Source organism: Pleurodeles waltl, chromosome 7 (assembly GCF_031143425.1).
Source record: "Pleurodeles waltl isolate 20211129_DDA chromosome 7, aPleWal1.hap1.20221129, whole genome shotgun sequence".
Taxonomy (NCBI): domain Eukaryota; kingdom Metazoa; phylum Chordata; class Amphibia; order Caudata; family Salamandridae; genus Pleurodeles; species Pleurodeles waltl.
Genome location: NC_090446.1, coordinates 1,239,127,815 through 1,239,154,185, shown reverse-complemented (window position 1 = coordinate 1,239,154,185; position 26,371 = coordinate 1,239,127,815). Strand labels below are relative to the sequence as shown.

General features: G+C 43.3%; 1 protein-coding gene across 1 annotated transcript in view; it reads left to right on the top strand.

The window, feature by feature from the left end:
* DNAH9 (dynein axonemal heavy chain 9) overlaps positions 1–26,371 on the top strand; it is a 975,671-nt gene that overhangs the window by 571,382 nt on the left and 377,918 nt on the right. The window contains exons 52-55 of the mRNA XM_069200368.1: positions 2,525–2,713; positions 7,068–7,303; positions 15,196–15,318; positions 25,064–25,268. Of these exons, the coding sequence (XP_069056469.1) occupies positions 2,525–2,713; positions 7,068–7,303; positions 15,196–15,318; positions 25,064–25,268 (753 nt within the window). The remainder of the gene's footprint in view (positions 1–2,524; positions 2,714–7,067; positions 7,304–15,195; positions 15,319–25,063; positions 25,269–26,371) is intronic.

Here is a 26,371-nt window from a genome sequence, read left to right as displayed (position 1 = left end):
GATCGTGTAGGTGGTCTGGGTTCATATTATACATGAACAACAATATAGTTTTTTAAATCAAACACAGGAGGAAGTTTCGTACAGCGCGCATCCTGAAATCCTCTATTATGAGTCCTCTTATATGTGATAATGGAGGGAATGTGGAATAAAACAATTGCCTAGGATCTCACAATTTGATAAAGTGGGAAAGCTGGGATAATCCCAGATTTTCTGGTTTTACATTGGGCAATTCAGCCACTAGATGTATATGCCTTGCTTCCCCTAAACCCACCTTACCTCCAACCCAGCCCCCGACTACGACTACCACCCTATTAGCATCAGTGCAGCCCTCAGTCACACCACAGGCCAAAATATTGGTGCTCATGAAAACCTTTATGAGTACCCATGTCATAGAACATGTCAAGAGTGATGTGAGCTAATAAGCAGTGCATAGCATGGGCACGAGCTATAGTTACTTCAGTTACTTCTGTTAGTGCTGTCTCTGCCATGGACTGAGCTATTGTGTTTGCTGTGGTTACAGCTGTGGCCACTGCTGTAGTAACTGTTGTGGTAGCAGCTGTGATCATTACTGTGTTGCAATAGCTATTTAAACTTTGATGTTGACAGTGGTCACAGCTGTTGTTGCTGCTGTGGTAAAAAAATATTGTTATTGTTGCTGCTATGATGGCAGCTGTGGTTGATTCTGTTGTCGCTGCTATGGCTACTGCTTTGGTGGTTGCCATTGTGGTGACTTTGGTCACTGCTAAAGTCCCTGCAGCCATTACAGTGCTGATTATTGTTGTGGTTCCCGCTGTGCTTGCAGCTTTTGTAACTGCTGTGTTAGTCACTGTTGTGCCATCCACTGTGGCTCCTTTGTTGGCAGCTATTTTTGTGGCCATGGTCCATACTCTTGTGGCAGCTGTGGTTTGTGTTGTGCCTGCTGTACTTACAACTGGTTGTTGCTGCTCTTGTTTGTGCCTTGCTTGCAGCTGCTGTTGTTGCTCTACCTTGGTCCCTGCTGTGATAGTGGTTGCTGTTAGTTTTCTTCCACTGCTGGCAGCTGTTATTGCTCTTCTTCCTACCATTGTGGGAGATGTTACTGCTGTGATCAGTGGTTCTGCAGTAGCTGTAGTCACTGCTGCAATGACAGCTTCCATTGCTGATGTTGGCACAGCTAAGGTGGTAGATGTAGTTATTGCTCTTGTCCCTGCCATGGATGCACCAATATTACAGAGAGCACAGGAGTATAATTTGTGCCAAGGACTCTCAGTAGTAAAATCATGTTGAAGAACTCATTTTTAGCCCTTCACCAATAAAAAAAAAAACACAAATAAAAAAATGTAACTGCTGAAACCAACACTAAGGCCCTCATTTTAACAAGTCCAGCTTCGGGATGACCGCATATGTGGCCGTCCTTCTGCTGTACCTATCATGAGTTTCCGTCTGGGCCGGTAGGTGGAAACAGCGGTTCCGCCCGCCGGCCCAGAGGAAACACACCACAACATTGACGCCTGCTCATAATCGAGCTGGCGGCAATGTTGCGGTGCGTCGGGTGTGACAGCACCTGTCGCGCTTTTCACTGCCCATATGTCAGGGCAGTGAAAAGCGCAATGGGGCTGCCATGGGGGCCCGCAGCACTCCCTTTCCTCCAGGTTGTCGGCTGGCAGAAAGGGACTCGTAATCCAGAGGGCAGTGCTGCTTGCATGGCGGATTGAGACCGCCGGCAGCGCCAGGCTGTCAGCTGGGGGCAACCTGGCGGGTCCGGCGGTCAGCCCATGGCGGCTCCGCCACGGTCATAATAGGAAGGTCGGACCGCCCCTTTCAGCGGCGGTCCGAGAGCCACCGCAAGTCTGCCGATCCATGGACCGCCAGACTCATACTGAGGCCCTGAGAGTCCTTCATTGTATTCTTTTATTTTCGAGCACATAATGTTTGTCAGGCAGCTAAAGCTCTCTATTGCCAGATATCAGAACAAAAGATTTCAAATATTTTGTCTGTTTATTGGAATACAAGAATCAGTGTACTGTTTCAGTACATAGAGGAGCCGATTCTGTGTCAGGTGAAGTGAAAGTAATTCATTGAATTTCACTCTGACTGATTCATGGTGTGTAGGTTTTTCCACACCTCCTTTTTACGTGTGTGGGAGAAGCGTTCCCAATATTTTCAGCTGGTAATTCAGCTATAAAAATCACATGAGGGAGGCTTTCACTATAGCAGCACCCAAGCCTCATGCCCTGTTTTTGGCAAGGGGGAGCATTCAATGCTACTCCCAGGAAAAAGATCTCCCCTTCCCTCCTGTACTACACCTACCGCCCTCCCTCACACCTGCTCTACCCACAGGTCCCCACATACATTTACCACCTACTCAGCTCCACTGCAATGAAAATCGTTGTTCTGTGAGGAATTATTTTAGGACAAGGAAAAACTACTTTTTAAATTGCTTCTGGGCCTACCTTTTCCCAATGAAGAAAATCAATGCACCATAAAGAAACCAAGTCTTTTAATCAAATGCATTGGAAGTTAATAGATTTTCATTTGTGTTTAGGTCGGAGGACTAGCATCTGAGAATGTGAGATGGGCCGAAGCTGTTCGAAACTTCAAGCAGCAGGAGAGCACCCTGTGTGGCGATGTGTTGCTGATCACAGCTTTTGTCTCCTATCTTGGTTACTTTACAAAGAAATACAGGCAAGACTTAATGGACGGAATGTGGCGACCCTACTTAGGTCAATTAAAAGTAAGCAATCAACTTCCAGTTTTTGAATAAATGGTGCATGTGGGGGCTTTTGTGTTTGTATACAAAAAACTGCATAGCGTTTCTATCTGTAAAAGAGTCAGCTGCTGTTATATCAAATATGTGCATTCATTTAATTTACCTTCTGTACAATTGCAATGAAGATGAGGCAGTAAGAAAGGAACCCTACAAACTGCATTAATTATCCCAGTTGTTCTTACTTCATCTTCCATTTTTTAATTATTGTAGGGGGTGACTTGCATAAGCAGAGTATATGACCATTTTCAGTCCATATTGACCTATCAAAGACATTCCAGGGAGGAGGTCACATATACGATTCATATCTTGCCTCGGAGTGCTGTTCTGCTCATCTAAGTTTGCTTAGTAGATTTCCAAATATGAACAACAGAAACATAATATATATATTGTGTGTATTGATGGTGTAAACATTTTGGGCCTGATTATGAGTGAGTCGAATAATTCTGCCCATGCGCAAACCCATGTTTACGGATGGATCGGAATTACGAGTTTGAAGGCATTTAAAGCTGGTGATAAATATCCGCTGCATTAAATAACTCAACCTTCATTAAATGTCAGAAGGACAAACCTGACGAAAATTAATGGGGAAACCATAGTCTGTATCATGTGGGTTTTGTTGCATTAAACACCAAAACCCGCATGTTTGTCGCCAAAAACTTGTAATAGGTGTTATTTGTTGCACCTGATAAATAACATACCCTGTGGAATCATTACTTATCATGTGTGCTAAATAACACCTAAATTCATATTCAGGCCCTTAGTATATTATCTTGACCGCAGGATTTAACCTCTGAAAAACAATAGCTCACATCCCATGCCTTGATTGCCTTGCAGAGCCTATTTCCCTGGAGCTCATGTTTAATAAATGCTTATGTAAAAACTGGGCTACTTGTAACCCCTTTCAGCAATTTCAAAGAATTTATGGCATCACTACTGTCTCATCTCAATACCTATCTGAAATCACCCAATCACTCCTGTTCCCCCTCGCACCATAAAATTAACCACTGCAGCCTTTTCAGATGCAACTCTGCTAAATACCTTTACTCGAAGAACCAAAGTACAAGAACCATGCATTCTGATCGAAGCCTCTCCTCAGTCTTTTATCCCTCCTAATTCAGCCTTAAATCAACAAACTTCTGTTCCACAGAGAGGGTCAACCTCACCATAACCATCAACATTAACTCACAACGTTTTAAGTCTTTGTTACTACTAACTGCACATGAAAACATCCTTTGACTGACTGCTCATCTCATTTCAAATGTTGTTCTGTATATCAGGTGCTATTTTACTCTGACGTCTTGAAATGTACTGTATTTAAAAATGCGTAGATTCTGCCTAGCTGATCACATCCAACTTGATCCCCTACAGTTCACTCTTCATACTCTATAAACTACTAAGGCTTGTTTGCAAGCTCTCTGAATCGCAAAATCAGATGTGTGAAACCGGTAAAAAACATTTTTATATTCACTAAACACATCTACCAATTTGGAAAAGTGCTTCTCAATCAGTAAATGGGCTTAGGATTGCAAATCACTATTTGGAAGGGCGTGTTGTGGGCATCACTTCCAAATTGCAGTAGTAAACTGATAAATGTATCAGTAGTCTGTGACCGTCATTTTAGTCTCGAACCATTGTTCAGTTACTGACACCCACATTCATATGGTAACTGGTTTAAAAATGGTAGTGGCCTTTTTTGGGCCCCTTCCCCTAGGGGGAATTTGAAAAACATTTCAAGGAGAGTAGGCAGCGCTCCATGCGACCACTGGAAACTCTTAGTGGAATTTTTTTTTTAAACATTACTTTTCTTTTCTGAACACATACATTTTCCTTTAAGAAAAATGAGCTCTTTTTGAAAAAATGTTTTCTTCAGATATACTTGCATCATTTACTATTGGCAGTGTTTATCTTGCTATATAAGAAATTGATTATTTGTCAAACATATGGGCTGCTGCTAGAAGTGGAATCCTTGGCAATTTCTACAGTATAAAAATATTAATTATAAATAGATAAATAATAAACATATTGACAGATTTACTGGCCTACTGACCCTTTCAGGTCACATTTCTGTCATTGTGGACAATCGCAGTGCGTCAAAAATTGCGACCTGACTCATGAATATTATTTAGGGAAGTCATTCTGCGACCCCTTGCAGTTCATTACTTTTTGAACTGACCTATTTCTACATGTCAGTTTGCAAAACTCTATTCAATTCGCAGAAAGACAATGGACAATATGCGACCATTTTTTGTGCATGGAATATCAGTACTTCAAGGCCCCAGATATCTAAATATATAACTTTGGCACACCATAACAATCAATCATCTATGCCTTCCCTTTTTACCCTATCAGCTATATTTGATACACCCTACCACTCTGTCATACACAGGACTTCTGTCTCCCTTGGTACTGCTTATCTGCCTTTAATAGTTTAGAAATACTATCTCCAAACCTTTCTTAATTGTAAAATCTCAGGAAAGTCCTCACACACCTCTCTTCTACTTGCCATCTCTCAAAGCCTGTTGTTAGGACGTCTACAACCCTACACTTGGTGATTTTATTTCCTCCAATTGCTTCTCCTTTCACATCAATGCTGATAATTAGACATTGAACTCCAACTGAACACCCTGATCTCAAACTATCTCACTTTTGGAAGGCTCAGCAATCCCTTACGCTCAATTGCTTGAAAATATAAATATTGAATTTTCAGCTTCTTCTATCCTATCGTCACTGTCACACAACACAGTCTTTTTTTCCCTTGACTTCTTTGTTTGCTCTGACAGGAAGTTGAGACTACATTTTTCCACAAAGTGTACATATAATGCTTAATCTCCATCATAGCTACACATCGAAAAGATCCACCCAGCCTCCTGTTCCACACCTTCATAAACACACTTGAGAGGAGAAAATATTAGTACCGGATTAGTCTGTTTCTGGGTGTCTCAAAATGCATCTTTCCTCCCCTTGACAGTGTTGCCAGCTTTACAGTCCATGTGCTCCTAGCACTGTCAATTACGGCTAGCCTCTTTTAACGACCAAGAGGTTGGTTGGCTTTCTACCAGCACTAAAGCTCAGCTCAAGCTTCTCATCCTGGTTCTTAAATCAACTCTTGGTTTGTTCCCTCCTTTCTTGGCTATAACTCTTTATTCATTCACTTTTTGCATCTCTATTTTGCATACCATCAGCTACCATTCCCAGCCCACTTGCATAAATCTCTCTACTTCCCATTCCCATCTTTTAGCTCACTTTATTGGAATGCCTTCTTGCAGAGTGAGTTGTACACTATCGTCACCTTTCATCAAAACTCATCTCCACTATAACTATTGAGCACACTACCATACCTACCTCAGTTCTATAATTTCTCATAAAGCCATATTAATATAAAATGTAAAAGGCTTATGATGCATAAAATGTATTAAGTGTTTTTCTCTTGTTGTCTCAACTCCTTATTCTCATGGCTTCGACATGACTTTATGTAAACACGAAGTAAACATGCCCTTGTATGTCAGTGTTTTACTATGAACAACACCTCCTGTAGACATTATATTGTTATTCACTAAATACTACAAACATGTGAAATACAAACACATATATGCAATACTTCAGCCGATTGATCAGTGTGATTCTCTTGCAAATAAAGTTCTTGTCCTCTTGTTCGATCCCAATTTTTTTCATTCTTGGACTCTCTTTAGTTTGCATGTACTTCAGTCTTTTGTGAACAGTTGCCCCCTGACAATAGGAGCTAGTCCGCTAATGTTCAACCAGATTGCAAAATAGCATCTTTTTATCTGTGTTGATCAGCGTGCAATCTGAACTAGCCATGAAGAGGTTAAATAATCTTTAACCCTCTGCCAAATCTTTGAGCCATTCAGCCCAATCACCCAAAGGGTGCAATTAGGCGCAACAAACACATCCATTACCTCAGCATGATAGCAGGCAGCTGTATCTCTGGCCCACGGGCATTACAGTATTAAATTCCTTCAGAAAACATTGTTTGAAAGAGCTTGCAATTTTCAGCTCCTCTGTTGAGCTGAGTGAGCTGTGTTCTGTTTTGATGACTGGACAAGCTTAGTATTCTATGCACACCATTGTTTGTATATTCTCTTTAATTTATGTGCAGCATCAGGAGTGAAGGGGGCTTTTAGTCAAAGCTTTGATCCTTCTTTTAGAAACTGCAGACAGTAGCATAACTAATGGTTTGTGATTGTTAATTAAGCAAAATCACTTGAGTCGGCTCTGGTTGTTCATTGCAATGTGAAGCAGATCCAGCCACTAACTTTCTAATTATGTGCTTACCATTGCCTGCTTCACCTTCCTTTAGGTGCCCATCCCGGTGACTCCTGCTCTGGATCCCCTGACGATGCTCACTGATGGTGCTGATATTGCAGCTTGGCAAAATGAAGGTCTTCCTGCAGACCGAATGTCTACCGAAAATGCCACCATCCTCACCAATTGTGAAAGGTGGCCTCTCATGGTCGATCCCCAACTCCAGGGGATCAAATGGATCAAAAATAAGTATGGCGATAACCTTCAGGTGATCCGGATTGGACAGAGAGGGTAATTTTGCTTTTTCTTCAAACAAGTCTCTAAATCACCAATGCTATGTTTTTCCATTTACAGTGTCCCTTTCTTCTCAGACATTTGTATCCTAGTGCCCACCAATACTTAAGAATAAGGTGGGGTGATAAGATATTCGATTCATGGTTCTAAAAACATGTAACCTACTGCCGGCACCAACAGTTGAGGTGTGGGGCATTCATAAAGCAGTGCTTGACAAAGAAATGTATTTTTGTTCAGGAAGTGCATGGTTTAGTTGAAGAAAATGTTGCCTATACCCATTTCCAAAGTGATCCAAGAAGGATCAAGTTTGGGAAGCAAGAAAAAAAGACAATGTTAAAGCCGATAGGTCTGTATATACTGTGCTAATACAGAATTTCTTCATGCCTATGTTTGCATACATAAGCACAGTAAAGACAGACCTTTTTGCTTTGCACTGATTACTTTGAATGATGCCCTTTCAACTGAAGAGAACACCCTCAATGCTGCCGCCCACCATGGGAGCCCGTGTGAAAGATTCTGAGGTGTTTCTGGACCACTGTGCCTTACCCAAGTTGGTCATAGAGGGTTGGAGGCACTGTAATAGCCACAACAATCTATGCTGGGGAGAGTGGAGTTGCCCCAGTCACCAAGGTTCATGAAGAAATCTTAGTGGCTCTGCAAGTTGAGGAAATGGGGACAGATAACACTGCTCCGAGCATTTAATGGCTGCCACACTCTTTTGTTCATTTCTGTGTTTTTTATAGCAAAAGCAGTTCGAATTGAGATGATATTGTGCCAGGAATGATGTGCACTGGTCTGCTAATAATACGCTCAGAAGAATTCATCAGCCTCTCTGTCAATGATGGTGTCATATCCTGGCACAGTGAGGTCTCTACACATATATGTAAAATAAAAAGCTATCAGTCTTAGAAAATGGCTTTTGTTGCCTTCATTGGAAACACCTATTGTGAATTGGCCTCAATTTATTCTAATAACTGTACTTAGCGCGCATCGTTAGGGACTTCAGGGCCATAGTACTCTTCTACGCTAGTACACTGCAATCTTTTAATCTTCCAGGTGCTCTTTTCACTGCTCCTGCTTCCTGCTACAAACAATATTGTAATTATAGGGAAGTCACTTTTGGTATCTCTTACAGAACGCAGCTCCTCAGGGCAAGTCTCTGAGCACTAAGGCCCATATTTATACTTTTTTAGTGCCGCATTTGCGCCGCATTTTGATGCAAAAAAGGGGCAAACTTACAAAATACAATTGTATTTTGCAAATTTGCGCCGCTTTTGCATCAAAAAATGAGCAAATACGGTGCTAAAAAAGTATAAATATGGGCCTAAATCTCTCAGCAGTCCGGTGTCTCTGATGGTCCAGTTCCAAGTCCTAATCTTGGCCTTAGTGCATGAGGCCCTTCTGCCTTTTGTGTACCTGTAGCAATAAGAGGATGTCAGCGGCTTGATCTTTGTTGAGCATTTCCAGTTCCTGATTGCCAAAGTGAGTCAGGAGTCCTTCAGTTTTGTTTCCCTAGCCGCAAGGTAGGATCCTCTTTCTACTATATGTTTTTTTTCCAGGTCTATGTATTTTGTTAGGATGTGATGGTAAGGTATCAGATGTATCTCGTGCACTTGCCAGTGATTCCCTGACCTAATTTGTGGTAACAGTCCTGCCAACCATTAGCCTCCCTTTACAGCAATCCCAGTCCCTACACACAGCAGTCCTTCCTACAGTACTTGTTCAATTTGGCCCTAGTCTTCCTCCACCCAGTGGCGTATCGTGGGTTGTCAGCACCCGGGGCAAGGCAAGTAATTTGCGCCCCCTAACCCGTGGATTTTAGCACTCGCGAGTGCGAGCGCGCCCCCCCCAGATGTTGCACCCGGTGCGGCCGGCCCCCCCTGCACCCCCCACGCTACGCCACTGCCTCCACCTACAGGAATCTTGCTCTCATCCACCCCTCGCTCAGTGCTTGAACTGTTTTTTCCTCATACTGGCCATAGATGAAAAGTCTAGGGTGGTTCTGAGCATCAGGGATTTTATGTTCCAGAGAGTTTTCGTGGGATCTCCACTTCAAAAGGAAAAGCTATCATTGCTGACCTTTGCATTGCCCTCCATTCCTGCACCCTCCCAGATGAGTAATCTCTGCTAAGCGGTCACACTTGACAATATTTGAGCTTTACTTGGTCCTAACAGCTGTTCCACTGTTCTCCTGGAGGCTGGTCAAAGACGGACAGCCTTGGGTGTGTATTTCAATGTCTGGAGCCTGGTGGCTAGGCAGGCTGATTCTAAACCATTTTCATGTCAGACGCACAATGTACAGTTTTAAAAGGTGTTTTTCCCTTAAACGTTTAAACACATCTGCTCTTACAATTGATTAGATGTTTATTAAGTGAGAACTTGAAACTTGTATAACTTGTATAACTTTTCATAGACAAAGTTACCAAAAATATGTTTTTATTTTGTAAATAGGCCTGCTAGGGGAAAATTTAACTTTACTTACACAGTGACAAACAAGCTTTTCTGCTGTTTACTGTGGGACAGAGACTTTTTTTTTTAGTATACAACATTGTCTCACTTTCGTATTTTAAGTAACAGCCTCTGTGGGCTTAAATGCATACTTGAGGCGACATAGATAATACATAAAAGTATGTTTTTTCTACATAGCAAAGTAGTTTTCTTTGCCATGTGCCACTGCAGTGGTTTTTAAATTGCAGTGCAGCCAGAGCACAATAGTATTTTTGGTGCCATACACTGTAGTCATGTATGTGAGAGGTGTAAATGCACACTGCAGGACATGTATGATATTTAATTTCTATGGCACTTATGCATTCCCTGCCCCAGTTTACCACCGCCTTACTGGGGAGTTGAGTGAGGCAATTAGGTTTAGCCAATTTAAAAATACGGTTTTATGAAATGACAAATGCACTGTGGCACTGAATGGTGGACATGCCTCTATGTTCAGAATTACAACGCCAGCCAAAATAAAGTCTACAAAAAAAAGTGGAAAATCATGACGTCTCTACATAGAAAGAAGCAAAATGCTACCCTGATTCTTTAACCTGTTGCATCTATGGAACATCACAGATTTTGTTACAGAAGTGCTACTAAGATATATTTTTTCTGTGCTCAATTCCAGTTCAGACTGACTAATGGTGGGAGCGCAGTTACAAATGTCGCGTATTTAGTGAATTACTGCTTGTCTGCAGGCTGAATTTGGGTACAGATGAATTTCAGTAGGGAAGCCTTTCCTGGTCACCACCGACAAGCTTAATCTGAATATGATGAAAATATTGCCTAAATAGAATTTTAGAAGCTGACTTTCTAGCGGAGTGCACATATTAACTGTAACATAACGCACAGAATATGTTTCGTTTCTTTGCAAAATATTGATCCAGCAAATTTAGCTGTTTTCAGGCATACCATGACATTTCAATGATATTATAATTCCCAGTGAGTAAAGTACTCGCTGTTGTAGAATATGTCAGACTGGACTATGAGCGATTGGGTAACCAAGGTGAGTAATTTCAGATTTGCTGCAAGTGCTTCCTTTTCATTCTTCGGTACAGTTCTGAGCACTTTGCTTCCTATTAGAGCACCATCTCGGAGGGACACTTTAAACTGACTGAACTAAATCCTGACAGCCCTTCCTCCCTGCAAGTTGGATTTATGACCTGTCTCGACACCCCTCCAAATAATGAGGTTTGCTCACATCCTATTACAAGCGTGCGATCTCTCACGATTTAAGTTATAAACAAATTATTTACACCCAAAGATTAGAAAACGATGTTGTTTTACAAACGATGTCTTAATTTTAAAGGTATCACATTGAGTAACGGTGGCTGCCAAAAAAGAGTAAATATTTTCAGTGAGTGAGCCCACTGTGCGCCATCAGGGAACGCCTCAAAAGTTTATTGCTTCTGTTGTTTTCCAATTTCGAATTGTGGAATCTAGCTCCGCTTTCCTTGTTTCCACGGATGATAAATGAGTACCACTGAAGCAGGTAATAGTAACACTTGTTAATGGCAGCAACAGAAAGGCTGCTGCATCAGTCTGTACAGGACGGTTGTGGCAGTGGTGGGTACTCATACCTCCCAGACAAGTATGCACTGGTGTCTGCAGTGGGGAAGTTTCTGGGTCTTCCTATCATCATGCATGATGTGCTGCATCAACTCTTAATAGGCTGCGGTACTTCATTCCTCTATATGCTGTGCTATATCGTCTCTGTATAGGCTGTAGTGCTTATCTCGCGGTACGTCATTGTGTTACATCATCTGGATGTATTTTGCACTGCATCATCCCTCTGTATGATGTACTACATCATTGCTTGATAGGCTGCAGTACTTCATTTCTCTATCTGCTGTGCTATTTCGTGTCTCGGTAGGCTGTAGGGATTATGTCTGTGTATACCCTGATACGTCATTTCTGTGAATGCTGTGTTACGTCATCTCTGTCTGCGCTGCACAATTCCTCTATATGATGTGTTTCTTCATCTATCTGGAGGATCAGGGCCGGCGTTGGGGCTGGTGACGGCCTCCGCAGCTGTCTTTTTTGGCACCCAACCCCATGACCACCTCCTCGGATTCACTCACTTCCACCCGGATTCACTCCCTTCCACCTGGCAAATGTGCCCCTTGTCTCACAATAGCCCCCCTTTCACATACATTCATTTGTTTTAAAGCGCTTGTAAAGGCTTCTGTTCTTTGCAGCAGGCATATTAACCCTCTACGCAACTTTATGGCGAGTCAAAGCTGCCGCTAGACAAAACTCCCATCTCTCTCCCTAGCAGGAACATTAATCACAAGAGGTATCTTGACATCTTCATTGTTTCCTGAACGCAGATGTCTTTCTCATGCATGCCTTTACCCCATATATGCCTTTACCCCAATAGGTAAGTATAGTTAAAGTAAGTTTATTTTTCGGGGACAGACCCCCATAAGCCCTCCAACTTATATAATTATATAATTAGTTTCATTATAGGAGGAAACAATACCCAAACCATACTTTTATTCAAATTAACTTTACCACTTTATACCCCTACTCACCGTAAACCCTAAAAGTACCTTTACCACCATATAAACCTACCCACACCTGAATCCTAAAATTATTCTTGCCACCCTACACCTCTACCCATTCCTAAACCTTAAAAATATCCTTACCACCCTATACCCTAACCCATCCTTTCTCTCTCTCTTTGTCTCTCTGTAAATATACTTAACTTGCAGGGTATAAAGGCATATGCATATACATGAACAACTTCACGACCTAAAATGTGTAAGCAGTTGATTAAATTGCTGACCTAGTAGAGCGCTTTTGTTTCATGAACTATGCTGATTCCAAGTAAAGTCTGTATTTATTTCTGAGGGTATTTGTGATAGAAAAAACGAACCAATTATTCATGTATAAGGGGTAAACTTTTGTTTTTTTATTTCCAATATGATAGTATTGCTGTAATCGTATGTGATTTTTAATTTCTATATCAGCATGTCTGTTACAAATTTAGCTGATCAATAAATTCAATTACAATTACAATGTCTGAGAAAGGTTCCCAGGGCAGCCATATCAGATTGTTGAATCACTACATTTGGATTTTTCCTTTAGCTGGGCAACTTGGACAGAGGAGACACCCATAATTCGCATATTTGGCGATTTGGGTCTTTCACCTATTTTGGAAGGTTACTAGGTATTTCTAGCTGTACTGTTTGGATTCCGCACTTACTCCTGGACACTCTATTAAATGAAACTGAGACAGTGTTTGCCCATGGGCCTAAAATAAATATCGGGGTGAGTATGACAAGCGAAAGCATGCAAAGAACGTAAATATAGGTACAAAAAATGGAGATGCTACCAATTACGATACAAGTTGCAAAGATATACTAAAATAGATCTTCTTAATACACCTTGTGACGATTACCGTCCTGCTCTGAAGAAATATGGAATGATGGACCTATTTCATTTGGGCTTGCGAGATAAAGATGTTGACAAGCCTCATCACAGCTTTTTGCAAAAGCCAGCATTGGTACCATTCTCATCAAAGGACACTGCAAGGTTGCAGTAGTTTCTCCAGCTCTGGTTGCTATTGTCAGTAATCCTCCTCTCTTCTCGGGAAGGGCCACTGTGTCCTTTCACAGACTGTGTCTCAGAATGAAGTTTATGATTCAAATGTCTGGCTTTGGAACTGGAATCTACATTCATCTCTGCTCTAAATCAGCCAAGTCAGGGAAAGCCTGCAAATTCTGATTTTCCCATTGAACAATTTGAAATTAGGCATCATCTCTGTTCGGAGCGGCTCAATGTCCATCTACTCCCCACTCACTACTGAATACATGCTAAACCGTTTATTCCACATTTCACCTCTTCCTACCTTCCATGACTTATGCAGATCTTTTTTAGGACTTGGACTGTTCGTTCCCGCTGGGATGGATTGCTGCCCAAAGCACTGCCTGCTAATGAAGAATACATGACCATGTCTGTCCTCTAGAGATAGATTATGTTTCCTATAGCGTGGACAAGCATCAGTGGAAGTAGTAAGCAGTGGTTCATGGACAATGACTTTGATGTCCAACTGTTGTTCACAGGACCTGTCCGTTGTTGTTATCCTTGTTGCCTTTCTATCCCTGAACTGTTGAAATAACCTTATATTACTTCTACATCCGCAAGAGACCTTTTCCTTTCCCACAGCAGAAGGTAGCTGGACGCTTAGCAATGGTGTCTAGAATAATCCGCTGAATTGCTTTGACTCAACACTGTGCTAGTGTGAGGGACATCTTAGACTTTTGTATCGCCCTCCATTGTTGGAGATTTAAAAAAAAATGTAATTGCACTTGTAACCCAAGACCGAAATCTTTGTGATGTGGTCAGAAATCTAGCCTGTAAGCTTGCTTTAAGTTGTGTTTTGCTCCACTGTGTCCACTGTGACACTAAAATACTTTTGCTGTCATAGCTCGACGGATGTAAGGGCTAAGCAATTCCCTTTTTCACAATTTTGTGTCATGTCAGTTGCTGTACTTATTATTATTTTCCCATTCAGAGACAGGCATCTTTTTGCATATTCATATTATCTAATGTGATAATCATTGTGTAATTTTTCTTTCAAAGACATTTTATTAGATTTTCATTTCATCAACAACACAAACAACATCGTTTGAATTCAATCATTACGGTGCTCCTATGGTAACGGCGCAGTGAAAGTGAATGTAGTGAAAAACGTTTGTGCAAATGTGATCTGTACATTATATACAAGATGTGGTTAAAACATAAATTTTCTGCGATCTTCTAGAAGCGGACTCATTTTACTCAAGAGGTCCAGAAGTCACTTTTTAGTCTCTCAAGAAAAATCCACACTATCAAAATGTACAGAGCACATTGAAGTACAATGCTTATGTAGGGCTGACTCACTAATATTCAAAGGGGAGGTTTTTGTCTGTTAAAAATTATTATTTTTATACTGTGTGCAGTGCCACTTTTCTTAAATAGGCCCTTAAGAATGTTGCAGCAAATCTTCAACCCAGAAACAATATCCTGACAGCATAAATGCAGAATTACTAGTACATATTTTCCGCCTCATTTATTGATAATGAGAGCCATTGTGAAGTTCCTTACGTGATTGCACATTCACTGTGTCATAAATTAACATCAGAAGTAACAGCAATATACCATTGTGTAGCAGTGCATAATCCTATTTACTCAGGTTCTGTCGGGCATTGGGCAGTTGGAGCCTGTGTTTGTTTTTCTGCATACTGTGCCTGCTGTACCTCTGGTACAATGGTTGTGAGCACATGCAGTTAAAGTAAAGTAAAGCAGAGAGAGCAGATTATTATGCAGGGGCAAATGTATCTGTTTGTGTGTGGTGAAATGCATCATTCCTTCTGCTCTCAGGTACAGTTTTGCATAACTCTGTGTTTTTGTAGGTATCTGGATACCATGGAAAGAGCCCTGGGAGCTGGTGAAGTTGTTTTGATTGAAAACCTTGAAGAAAGTGTTGATCCTGTTTTAGGACCATTGCTTGGCCGGGAAACAATCAAAAAAGGAAGGTAAGTGAAGCTTTCCATTTTATATGAGAAGATGTGATGGGTGGAGGCTGTGACAAGCCAAGTCTCTGTTTATTATACAGGGACCACAAAGCATTATCAGATGACAACCAAGCAGTTGTAAAGGAGTAAGCATCAAACAAAATAGGAAGGCACTGCCTGGTCCTGTCTTCTTGGCCCATTACCTGTGCCTGGTCCTCTGACCAGGCCTGGCTCTTTCAGAACCTGCTCCACAGCTGCTCAGGGCTGAAGCCATCAACCTCCCTCCACCTGATTGAGGACCCCTCGCACTCTAGCCTCTCACCTCTGCCTTTTCTCTCTTTGCCACTTTGACTCCTTCATGTTTGTTCTTGATTTTTATACCGCTTGCCACTTGTGCTCTATCACTCTTGCTTCAATACTTTTGCATTCTCTTGCATCTTGCACCTCTTTTACTCCAGTGCTCTTTCCTTGACACACTTACATTATTTTATTTTAACCTTTTGCCTCTTTGCTTCTTTGCTCCTGCTTTGCTAACTCTTGCATTCTTTTCACCATTTTGTTCTTTGCCTTATTTCTACTGACTTGCTCATTTCTCATTTCTCTTGCTTTTCAATCTTCTCTGTAGTCTTCTCTTTCTGCCTCCTTTGTGCCCTTTTTGTCCACTTTCGGCTGCCATTCCATCCTGCACACTCACCAGTGGCTCCTGTATTTCCAGCCACTTGCACCTGCTTTGCCAAGCTTTGCCCACTGCCTCTAGATCTCCTGCCGCCTCCTGGATCTAATCAATGACAGCTTTGGCGTGGACTAGCCGTTAAGAAGGCACTGCCTGGCCCTACTTGCCTTGCCTGTGGCTGTCTGTGGACCAGGCATGTCCCTTTTGTACCCTTCTCCGCCATTGCTCCAGACTGAGGCCCTCAACCTCCCTCTCTCCATCCACCTGAGGCCTCTCCACCTTACACTTTTACATCACCTCTGTCGTTGATTTATTTTCTGCTTTTACTCCCTTTGTTCTCACTCTTTTTACTTTTTCACCCTTGCCTCTTTTTACTCTATCACTCTGGCTTTGACACTGTTGAATTCTCTTGCACCTCTATTGCTCTTGCTTTAAAACCTAACATATTTTTCAAATGTTGCATAAATTTGCTCATTTGCTCTTGCTTTGCCATCTCTTGTATTCATTTCACTGTGTTGCTCTTTGCCCCATTTTGACTTTCTCACTCTTTCCCTGCTTATCCCACTTGTCACTCTGTGGACTTCTCTTTTTCTTTTTTTGCCGCCATTACATGCCTGTTGGCTACGTTTGATGCATTTCGCACCACATGGTTACCTGCTTCTCCTGCCTTTCCTGCCACTCACTCCTGCCCAGCTCTGCCCATCATCTCCAAGATCTCCTCCCCCAACTGCTTACTTACTGTCAGCCAAAGGCATGCCCTTCTGTGTTGTGCCCAGCACCAGGACTCCTCGTCTACTATCCTCCCACCATAACCAAAATGCTACTTAGCCAAGAATCTTCATGCCTGGAACACTGAGCACCCACCCGGGTCACCCTCACCAGCATTGAATGTGTGTTCTCCTGCCCCACCATCTACCTTTCCAGAGACTCGCCCAGCCCACAAGTTTGTGACTCTTTTATCCCATGCACACAACTGTACTGTGGATGCCACCCCATAACATAGTACACACCCAAAGTGACATGCCTTCTCCTCAACATCTGCCCCACCATCTACTTTTCCAGTGTCTTGCCGAGCCCACAAGCTTGTGACTCCTTCATCCAATGCACACATTTGTACAACACACATCACCCCAGAACATAGCATACACCCCACATCGCCATGCCTTCTCCTCAACACCTGCTCTTGTCAAACGCACCATTGATGTTTGGGACCTCCACAACAACTTCTTCCCAGACCTACTCTTACTCACCAAGACCTGGCTCAACTTGGTATCTAGTCCTGAAGTTGCAATGGCCATCCCCCGCCTACAAGATTCATATATGCAAACTCCTGCAACCACCTTGAGTTCTTTCTTTTCAAGCTCAACATCTCAAGCAACACCACACTGGCTGGTATCATACTCTACCCGACTTCTAGGACACAGATTCAACTTCAGACCTACCATCACAGATTTCATCTCCCCACTAGTGCTCACTTCCAGCTCCTTCATCCCCCTTAGTGACCTCAGCTTCCATTTCAAGGACCACAGTTACCCCAACACCACCAACCACCTGAAAAACCTCAGTATAACCACCCTCACCAAATGATTGAATGGCACCACCCATGTAGCCGCATTCCTCCTTGACCTCGTCTTTCACAACTTGTCAGACATTAAGGTGGAAAAGCCCACTTCTTTACCTAGACTGACCATTCCATCATCCGACTCGTCCTTCATCCTCTGATTGAATCAAAATTTCAATAATTTGGATCAGCTCCTGCTCTGAGACTCTGGCCTCCCTCAAAACCAACTCTACTGTACAGACTATTCCACAGGCAAGCTTGTACACAGATGACATACAGCTCTCCAGATGCCACTGCAAACAGCTAGCACACTGATGGTGACACTCCCATGACACCAACACCAGGAACACATACAAACCTGTCCTTCCGATCTAGCTGTAGCACCTCAGATCAACCACCTGCTCAGCTCTCACTGAACGGATCCGAAACAGCTCAAACAACTCTAAAAATTATTCACCATTCTGAAGTTCATGTCCTTCACCACCTGCTCCACAAATATCATCCACTCAAAATGATCTCTGCACCAAGCTCCTCATCTACGTAAGCAACAAAAATAGCAATACCTACAACAACTTTTCATGCCAACTGGACCTCTCCACCGTCACTACCCTCAAGTACGGTAAGCGGATCATATTCAATACCACCCAGATCAGCTGGCCCATCATCACAGTTCTGTAAACCGCAACCACCATATGCTCCATCTGCTCAGGAGCGCTCTTGGAGACCTGCCACCACTTCATCTACTCCAAGGAGTGTCCAAAGTCGCAAAATGGATGAGGACCAACTGCTTGAAGCTCAAGTCTGACAAAAAAGAAGTGGTACTCTTCGGAACCAATCCATCTCTCTGGTCCTTGGCCCAGTGGCCTTCTGAACTAAGACTGGCACCCAGCCCATTGATCCCCTTTTGGAACCTAAGGTTTGTGCTTGACAATAAACTATTGATGTTCCACCAGGTCACCAAGTCACCTCATTTGGCTCTCACCCCTGGTCACTAGCTGGCTGGACTAAGGAAATGCGGTCTATGTCGGTATCACCTTGCAACTCACCAGGAGACTCCAGATAATATATAATGCAGCAGCCATACTCACTCTGAAGCTTCCACTCCACACTCGCATATCAAATTCCTCCAAGAGATAGAACTGGTGGTCTCACCTTTTCTTACCTGGGTCCTAAAGCCTGGAACAACTTCCCTCTACTCATCATAGCTGACAGCTTTATCTTAGAATTTTGCAAGAACCTGAATACCTGCCTATTCCAATAGGTCCCAGTCAGGGCAGTTCCTCCATTGTTCTTGTTCCAGAATACTCTCCCAGTGGACATATGTGCCCTACAAATACACATAACACAACATTTCCACGCAAGCAGATTCATTACACGATGTGCACCGTTATAAAGCATTACAGATCAAAGCCTATCATACAGAAAGGATTTAATGGCTTGCCATCTTTCTTGCAGGCTGAATGTGTCAATTGATAGTTGGCAAAAGAAACTACAACAAACAGGTTTCTAGTTTAGATTATTAAATATCGATTAAACGTGTTTTTATACACCACTCGTTCCACAGTCATTGTGCACCCGAGATGCAGCCAAAATACACCGTTACAAGGACCATCTACAAATTAACAAAGTGTTTTTTCCAATGTATCAGGTCACTAGTGAATATATGAGCAAACTCACCAAGTACTTTACAATACTTTTACCAAGGTATTCCTTTTACGCTTAATAACTTGGAAAGTCGATTTATTTAATAATTTGCAGATGTGTGTATTCCGTAAATTGATGCTATATGCTGTTTGAAGACAGAATGTAACCTTAATTTACAGTTTTGTAGTTATGAAGAATTGTGCATTATGAAAGCCCAACAAATCATTGGTGACATCTGTGACTTGGGCTTCACCACTCCAGTGTACCATCCAACTCACTGAAGAGGCTGCTGATTGGTTCTCCTATTTTCCATGATCTTAAAATTAAAAATCTGGGAGCACTTGATTCTTTGAGGTCAATCCACTTACTAAACAATTGCAAACTGAAAGTGAGTTATGCAAGAAAGGACGTTCGTTCCTTATAAAAACCTTCTGTAAATTCTACCAAGATATCATAAATAATTACCTGCCTTAAGGAAGTTAAAAAAATAGTGTACCAAGTTTGCAGAATTTCTGTTTATGGATTGTCTGCTGGTTTACGATTAGACATGTATATATCAAATCAACCTTATTTGTAGATTTCTCTGTGAAAGAAATTAGATTTTTCTAGATCCTTAATTTTTTTTTATTTTATGAAAAACATTGGTATAAGCCCATGGCCTGTAGACTTAATTGATTTTGCTTGAATCAGTCCCTTCGGTGCTTAAGACTGCAAATGTTCCCCTGGCACATAATCTGCCTACTCCATGCAGCTCTCTCCAATGCTGAAGGACTGATGGCATTATCAGCCTGTGGACCAAAATATAGACATGAATGAGCGAACATGATCGTTTACATGTGGCCATATAAATTGCATCAAAACACATTTATCCCTTCAAGTGCCAATATCAAAAGAAAATGCAATAAATTGTCATGCAAGAATGAAAGTAATTTTGACTGCTGCTTATACAGTATATACACCAGGCCCCAAATACATTTTCCCGCTATAAGCTTAGGTACTGTTTTAAATCACAAAAGTACCATATTTGTCAAGAACCCCTTGAGTGACCATATTGAATACTTGATGGAAGCTTCAAAGGAAAATCCTCTTTTGGAATGCTATATAAATCTGATAGAAACTTCTAGCTGCCTATTCTTTATCTTTGAATTTCCCAGGCATCAGACTGGATCTGGAAGATTTTTGCTTGAGCACTTCCCACGCTGACAGGTTGCTTCGTCAGGTCTGGGCATCAACATTGTTGGTGCCTGAAGTGATGTTGCGGTCTCCTATACAGGGGCCACCCAGGCGGATGTCAGTTCTTTTCTTTCTGGCCCAGTTAGCACTGATCCGGAGAAGAACTACCCCTCTGTCATTTTATGACAGGTTTTCAATATTTTGTTGATTAGTTTTCAAAGTGTGTCGAGATGTCCTCCAGAAAGGTAGCATATAAACCGTGTGGCACCTGTCCCTGCTCCATGTCGGTTACAGACCCACAGTTGGTCTGTTTATGATGTCTTGAGCGAGGCCATGACTCGAAGTTGTGCTCAAACTGCTGGGCCATGGTGCCAAAGGCTTTGAGGGAGTGGTCCCTGAAGCTGCTTGCGGCCCGGCAGTCAATGGCGCTCAGTGCGACTCCTAGGGAACCTAGGTCACGGTCCAGGAGAAGGTTGCAGGACTGCTTCAGGAGTCCCAAGTCCTCTTTGCCCCATTCTAAATCTTTAAGACACGTGGGGAGGAGGCACAAGAAACTTAAGAAGTCGATGTGGTCTTCAACTGCTTCTCATCCTTTGGCCGACGCGATGACTTTGGAACATCAGTGTTCCAGGCAGAGTTCTGCTGAGCCGTTGCCAGGTCGGACTCCGAGCCTCCCTGTGTTTTCTGGCCGATGGAGCAACACCAGATTGATTGACACCGACTCCAGCACCAATAGGGTTAATTGGTTCTAGGTTGTTACCTGAGCATTTATTTGAACAGTCAGGCATGGGAGAAGAATGTGAGGGGTCACTGGACCCTTCAGAATGCCAGTTTGCCACTCCTACTAACTTGGACTGGTATGAGGAACTAGTAGATGTCAGTGGACTGGACACATTTCCAAATGCTGGTTTGCTTTCTCCCCCTACCGTGGCTATGGAGGAGAGAGCATCATGTGCATTGGTGGTGAAGAGGGCAGTGGTGGTCTTCGACCTCGAAATGCCTTCAGTGGCGGTGAAGACTAACCTCTTGATAGAAGTGCTTCAGCCTAGGTCTTCCTCCTCAGAACCCCTGCTCCCCTTCAAAAAGACTCTGCCTGATGTCCTATTGGAAACGTGGTCCAAACTCAGCACAGAGGCTCCTGTGAAAAGAGCAATTGCCCGCTGCCATTGCTCCGCCCCAGGTAACCCTAGTTTCCTCAGCCTACACCCTACTCCTGAGAGCTTGGTAGTCAAAGCCTCAATTTTCCATGGTACATTCCCTGCTGCTCCCCCGGGCAGGGAATCCAAGAGGCTGCGCACTTTCATTAAAAAAGAATGTTTTCTTCTACCAACTTGGCATTGCGGATGGTGAACACAGCATGCCTTTTTGGCCGCAACTCACGCATGTTGTGGGACATGGTTGCGCAGGTTCTGCCACAGGTCCCGGAGGAGTAAAAAGCGGGAGAGAAGCAGCAAAGTTCATCATCAGCTGTGGATTGGACACAACCAACTCAATGGGCAGAGCGGTTTTATCGACAGTGGCTCTTAGATTCCATACCTGGTTGAGAATATCAGGATTTTCAGGGGATGCCGAGGCCAACCTCATGGATGTGCCCTTCGATGGGACTGGTCTCGTTGGAGAGAAGGCAGTCTTGGCACTGGAGTGCTTTAAGGACTTACAGGCTACAGCCAAGTCCTTGGGCCCTCTCAGTGACCCCATGTCCCTGGTCTACCTTTTGCCCCTTTCATGGCTACTGAAGGGGCGTGTCACTGTGCCAACCCTATGCCAGCCACTGCCCTGCACAAGCTCCCAAAGCTTTGTGTGGATGATGCTGCTGTGTATTCCGACCTCTTGGGTCAGGTAGCCAGAGGTGGTCCACCACTAACCCCCCCCAGCAGCTGCAGCATTTATGCTCTCCTAGTCTCCTTATAAGGGATCATGTCTGTCCAGTTGATGGGAGAATCCGACATCATCAGCCCCAATAGCAGATCATTACATCAAGTCAGGTGGCTCTTGCAGATCATTTGAATCTTTCCCTCCCCCTATAACTCCAACACTAGATTGGCTAACAGAGGTTCATCTAAAGTTGCTCAGCGAGGAAGTCACAGCTCTTTTGGGCAAGGGAGCCATAGAGAGGGTTCCAATATCATAAGTAGGCAGTGGTTATTATGCCCGCTACTTTCTGATACCCAAGAAGAACAAGGGCCTTCAGCCTATTCTAGACTTCCAAACTGTCGATCTCTTCCTCAAAAAGGAGAAATTCAAGATGCTTACTTTGACTCAGGTCTTGTCTGCCTTAGACCAAGAAGAGTGGCTGGTAGCATTGGACTCCTGGGATGAGGTGGCCATCTGGGAGAAATGGAGATCAAAGGACTTTGGTTCCTGCAGAATCCGGACTCCACATCAACTTGCTGGAGCTCTGGGTGATCGGGCTAGCATTGAAAGCATTTCTTCCCTCTGTCAAGGGAAAGATAGTGGAGGTGTTCACAGACAACACCACTGGCATGTGGTACAGCAACAAGCAGGGTGGGTGGGGTCATGGGCCCTTTGTCAAAAGGCCCTATGTCTCTGGACATGGCTGGAACAGCAGGGTCATAATTCTGGTGGTTCATCTCCTGGTGGGAACTCTGAATGCCAGGGCAGAAAGACTCAGCCGTCGATATCTAGCGGATCATGAATAGTGTCTCCATTAGGAAATGGCTCAAAGACTCTTTCAGCAGTGGGGAGGGCCTTGGTTAGATCCATTTGCCTCCGAAGAGAATGCGCAACGTTAGCAGTTTTGCACGTTGGAGTTTCCAAGGTGGCTGTTGCTTGGCGATGCTTTTCATCTCGAGTGGAGCTCAGGTTCCTGTATGCCTTTCCACCCATACCACTCCTGCCCAGAGTTCTCAAGATGATGAAGTTTGACCGGGCCCAAGTCATCCTTGTGACTCCGGACTGGCCACGGAGAGTCTAGTATCCTGAGCTGCTGAGAATGAGCATCAATCCTCCAATCAACCTACCCCTTTAGGAGGATCTGCTGTCGCAGCAGTAGGGGAGGGTTCTCCACCCAAACCTGTCAACTCTCTGCATTCCTGCGTGAAGATTGAGCTGTGGCAGTTGACAGCCTTCAACCTTCCTCCCGAAGTCTGTAATGTTATTCTGGCACCCAAAGATCCCTCCACCAAGATGGTGTATTCCTGCCAATGGCAAACAATTGTAATACATTGTGCAGGAAAGTGTATTGACCCTTATTCTGCCTCTCTTTCTGATGTTCTTCTCTTTGTTCTTACACTTGCCCAGCAGGACTCTGCTCTGGGTACTCTTAAGGGTTATCTCCCTGCTCTGTCTGCCTTCTGATGAACTTCCCTCTTTAAACCCCTTATTGTAATAGGTTTATCAAAGGGCTTGTACATATGTGTCCCCCTTTTGCCCTTTATCATGCCTCAGTGGGACCTCAAATGGACCTCACTTCCCTAATGTATGCTCCCTCGAGCCTCTGCACAACTGTCCCCTCTGGTTACTTATCATGCAGACATCCTTTTTAGTAGCGAAAACATCTGCCAGGAGGGTGAGTGAGCTACAGGCTTTGCCATACAAGCCTGCCTATTTTACTGTGTGTCCAGACAAAGTGGTGCTTCACACTACGGCCTCTTTCCTTTCCAAAGTGGTAATTCTGTTCCGTCCGGGACAATCTGTCACCCTTCCTACCTTTTGTGCTACTCCACATCCCCTTAAAGAAGAGGAGCAACTCTACCGTCTGACACAAAGAGCGTTGTTGTTCTACCCTGACCACACAAAATAGTTCTGGGTGGAAGACCAACTCTTTGTGGGGTATGTTGGAGCAAAGAAAGGTTAGGCAGTGCAGAAGCGATCCATTTCACACCTGGTCGTTCTCTGTATTAATATATGCTATGCATTGTGAGGGTTTAAGGACCCATTCCACCAAAGGAAAAACTGTGACCACAGCGTTAACACATGGAGACCCAGTCAGGACATCTGCCAGGCAGCAACGTCGGAATCCCTGCACACGTTTGCCAAACACTACTGCCTGGAAAGTCAGGTCGGCAGGGATGGGTATTTAACCCGTTCGGTCATACAGGACTTCTTAGTGTAGAAAATTGGTCCGCAGTCCACCGCCGGGATGGTTTTGCTCATAAGTAAGGAATCTGCAGATTGAAGGTTCTATCTGATCAACAAGCCACGTACCTTCAGTAACGCATTAACTAGCTTCAGATTCCTTACATCCATCTATGCCCCCGCTCTGCGGACAGATGTCTAGGATTAGGGATGTTTAGACACACCAGTGTCAGTGCACTTCATGGCTCTGCACTCCTTGTGAAGCAAGTTGTGAAAAGTAACTAATGTCCGTGCGTCTGGGTGACACTTATGTAGGTGACTGTGACGTACCTTCTGGCACCATCGATGTCAATGGTGCTGCACGGAACTGAACAAAGCAACCCGACGGCATGCAGGGGAGATGCTCACACAAAAATCTCCCAGATCCAGTCTGATGCCTGGGAAATTCAAAGGTAAGGAATCTGCAGCTAGATATAGTCTCTACCAGATAATGTATTACCGAACGTAAGTGACTTGTTCTTCACTTCAAGCTAACAAACCATATTTCCGTTTTTTAGTTTGGATGCAATATCTGCTGGTTTTGAATACACTTGTGCATTGTTCTATTGCAATGATGTTAGTGTACACTCATTTTCTTTTTATGTTAAGTGGGACACTTGTGCTTTAATTTCCTTCAGATATATTAAAATTGGAGACAAAGAATGTGAATACAATGCAAGTTTCCGCCTCATACTTCACACAAAACTGGCAAATCCTCACTACCAACCCGAGATGCAGGCCCAGTGCACGCTGATTAACTTCACAGTGACAAGAGACGGCCTAGAGGACCAGCTGCTGGCAGCTGTGGTCAGCATGGAACGCCCAGATCTAGAAGAGTTGAAGGTAATAGCGAATTGTGTGTGTGTATATGGTTATTTATTTCTGTTGCATTCATCAACATTTCAAGTATAAAAGCTATTCCGCGGTTATAGAAAGATTGATATGTACATAATTGAGTGAATGGTGGCCACATAAACAATGGTAGCAGGGTACCAGGATAGTAAGTGTTACAATATAGTCTTATAGGCTGCTGCCAGGAGCTATATCATTTGTTAAAGACACTGAAGCTGACATACAGGCCTGAGTCACAGACAGGGCATATAAAGGCAGAGAGGGCTCCTACCAATCTGCCTAGACTGAGGTAGAAGGCCTACAAGGCTATTAGAACATTCCCCTACTGAAGGGTAGAATCTTCTAAATTAAAGGGGAGCAACAGAAAAAATTAGAATGTTGAAGCAGGACTGTACTTGTCATCACTGGCCCTGAGCTACTCCATTGCCTTCAGTGGGGCTTCCAAAACTCCAGTGTTCTAATGAACACTATAGCAGTCAACATTAATTATGCCTAGAAGAATTCAATAAACAGTCTGAGCCCACATTGTGGAAGATGATTTGCTAAGTGAGTATGTGGGATTTTAAAGTATAGTGAGTTGGTTCATGAAGGCTGCTTTGAAGATGAGGGGAAGGGTCCAGCCGAGATTGTTTTGTGCATTGGTTTCAAGAGCACAAAATAACTGACTCTGGTGGTGGCTCAGAGTTGAATCTGGGCAGTGTTGATGGATATATCGGAAATGGAGTGGGCTGTTAGCCATGCCAAGGGGACATAGCTTAACTAGTAAAGGATTGGAGAGGGGGAGGCAGCTGCACAATGATTTAAAAGGAAGGGTAAAGGAGTTGTACAGGGCTGTGTTGAGTGCTGAGTCAGCCAGCCTGACACCAATCCAAATATAATGTAAGTAGATGTCAAACATAATTGTCTTGACAATATCTAAGATACTTGGGTTCTGCATAGGGATCAATGGTAGCTTAAGCATTACATGCTGCACCATAATATTGCATGTAAAATGGCATTCACAGGTTCATTCATAGCTATTTGCTGAAGTCATTGTATGAAGGAATAGGTTAGACAAGGTTATTACATAATGAAAAGACATGCTTTAAGGCAGT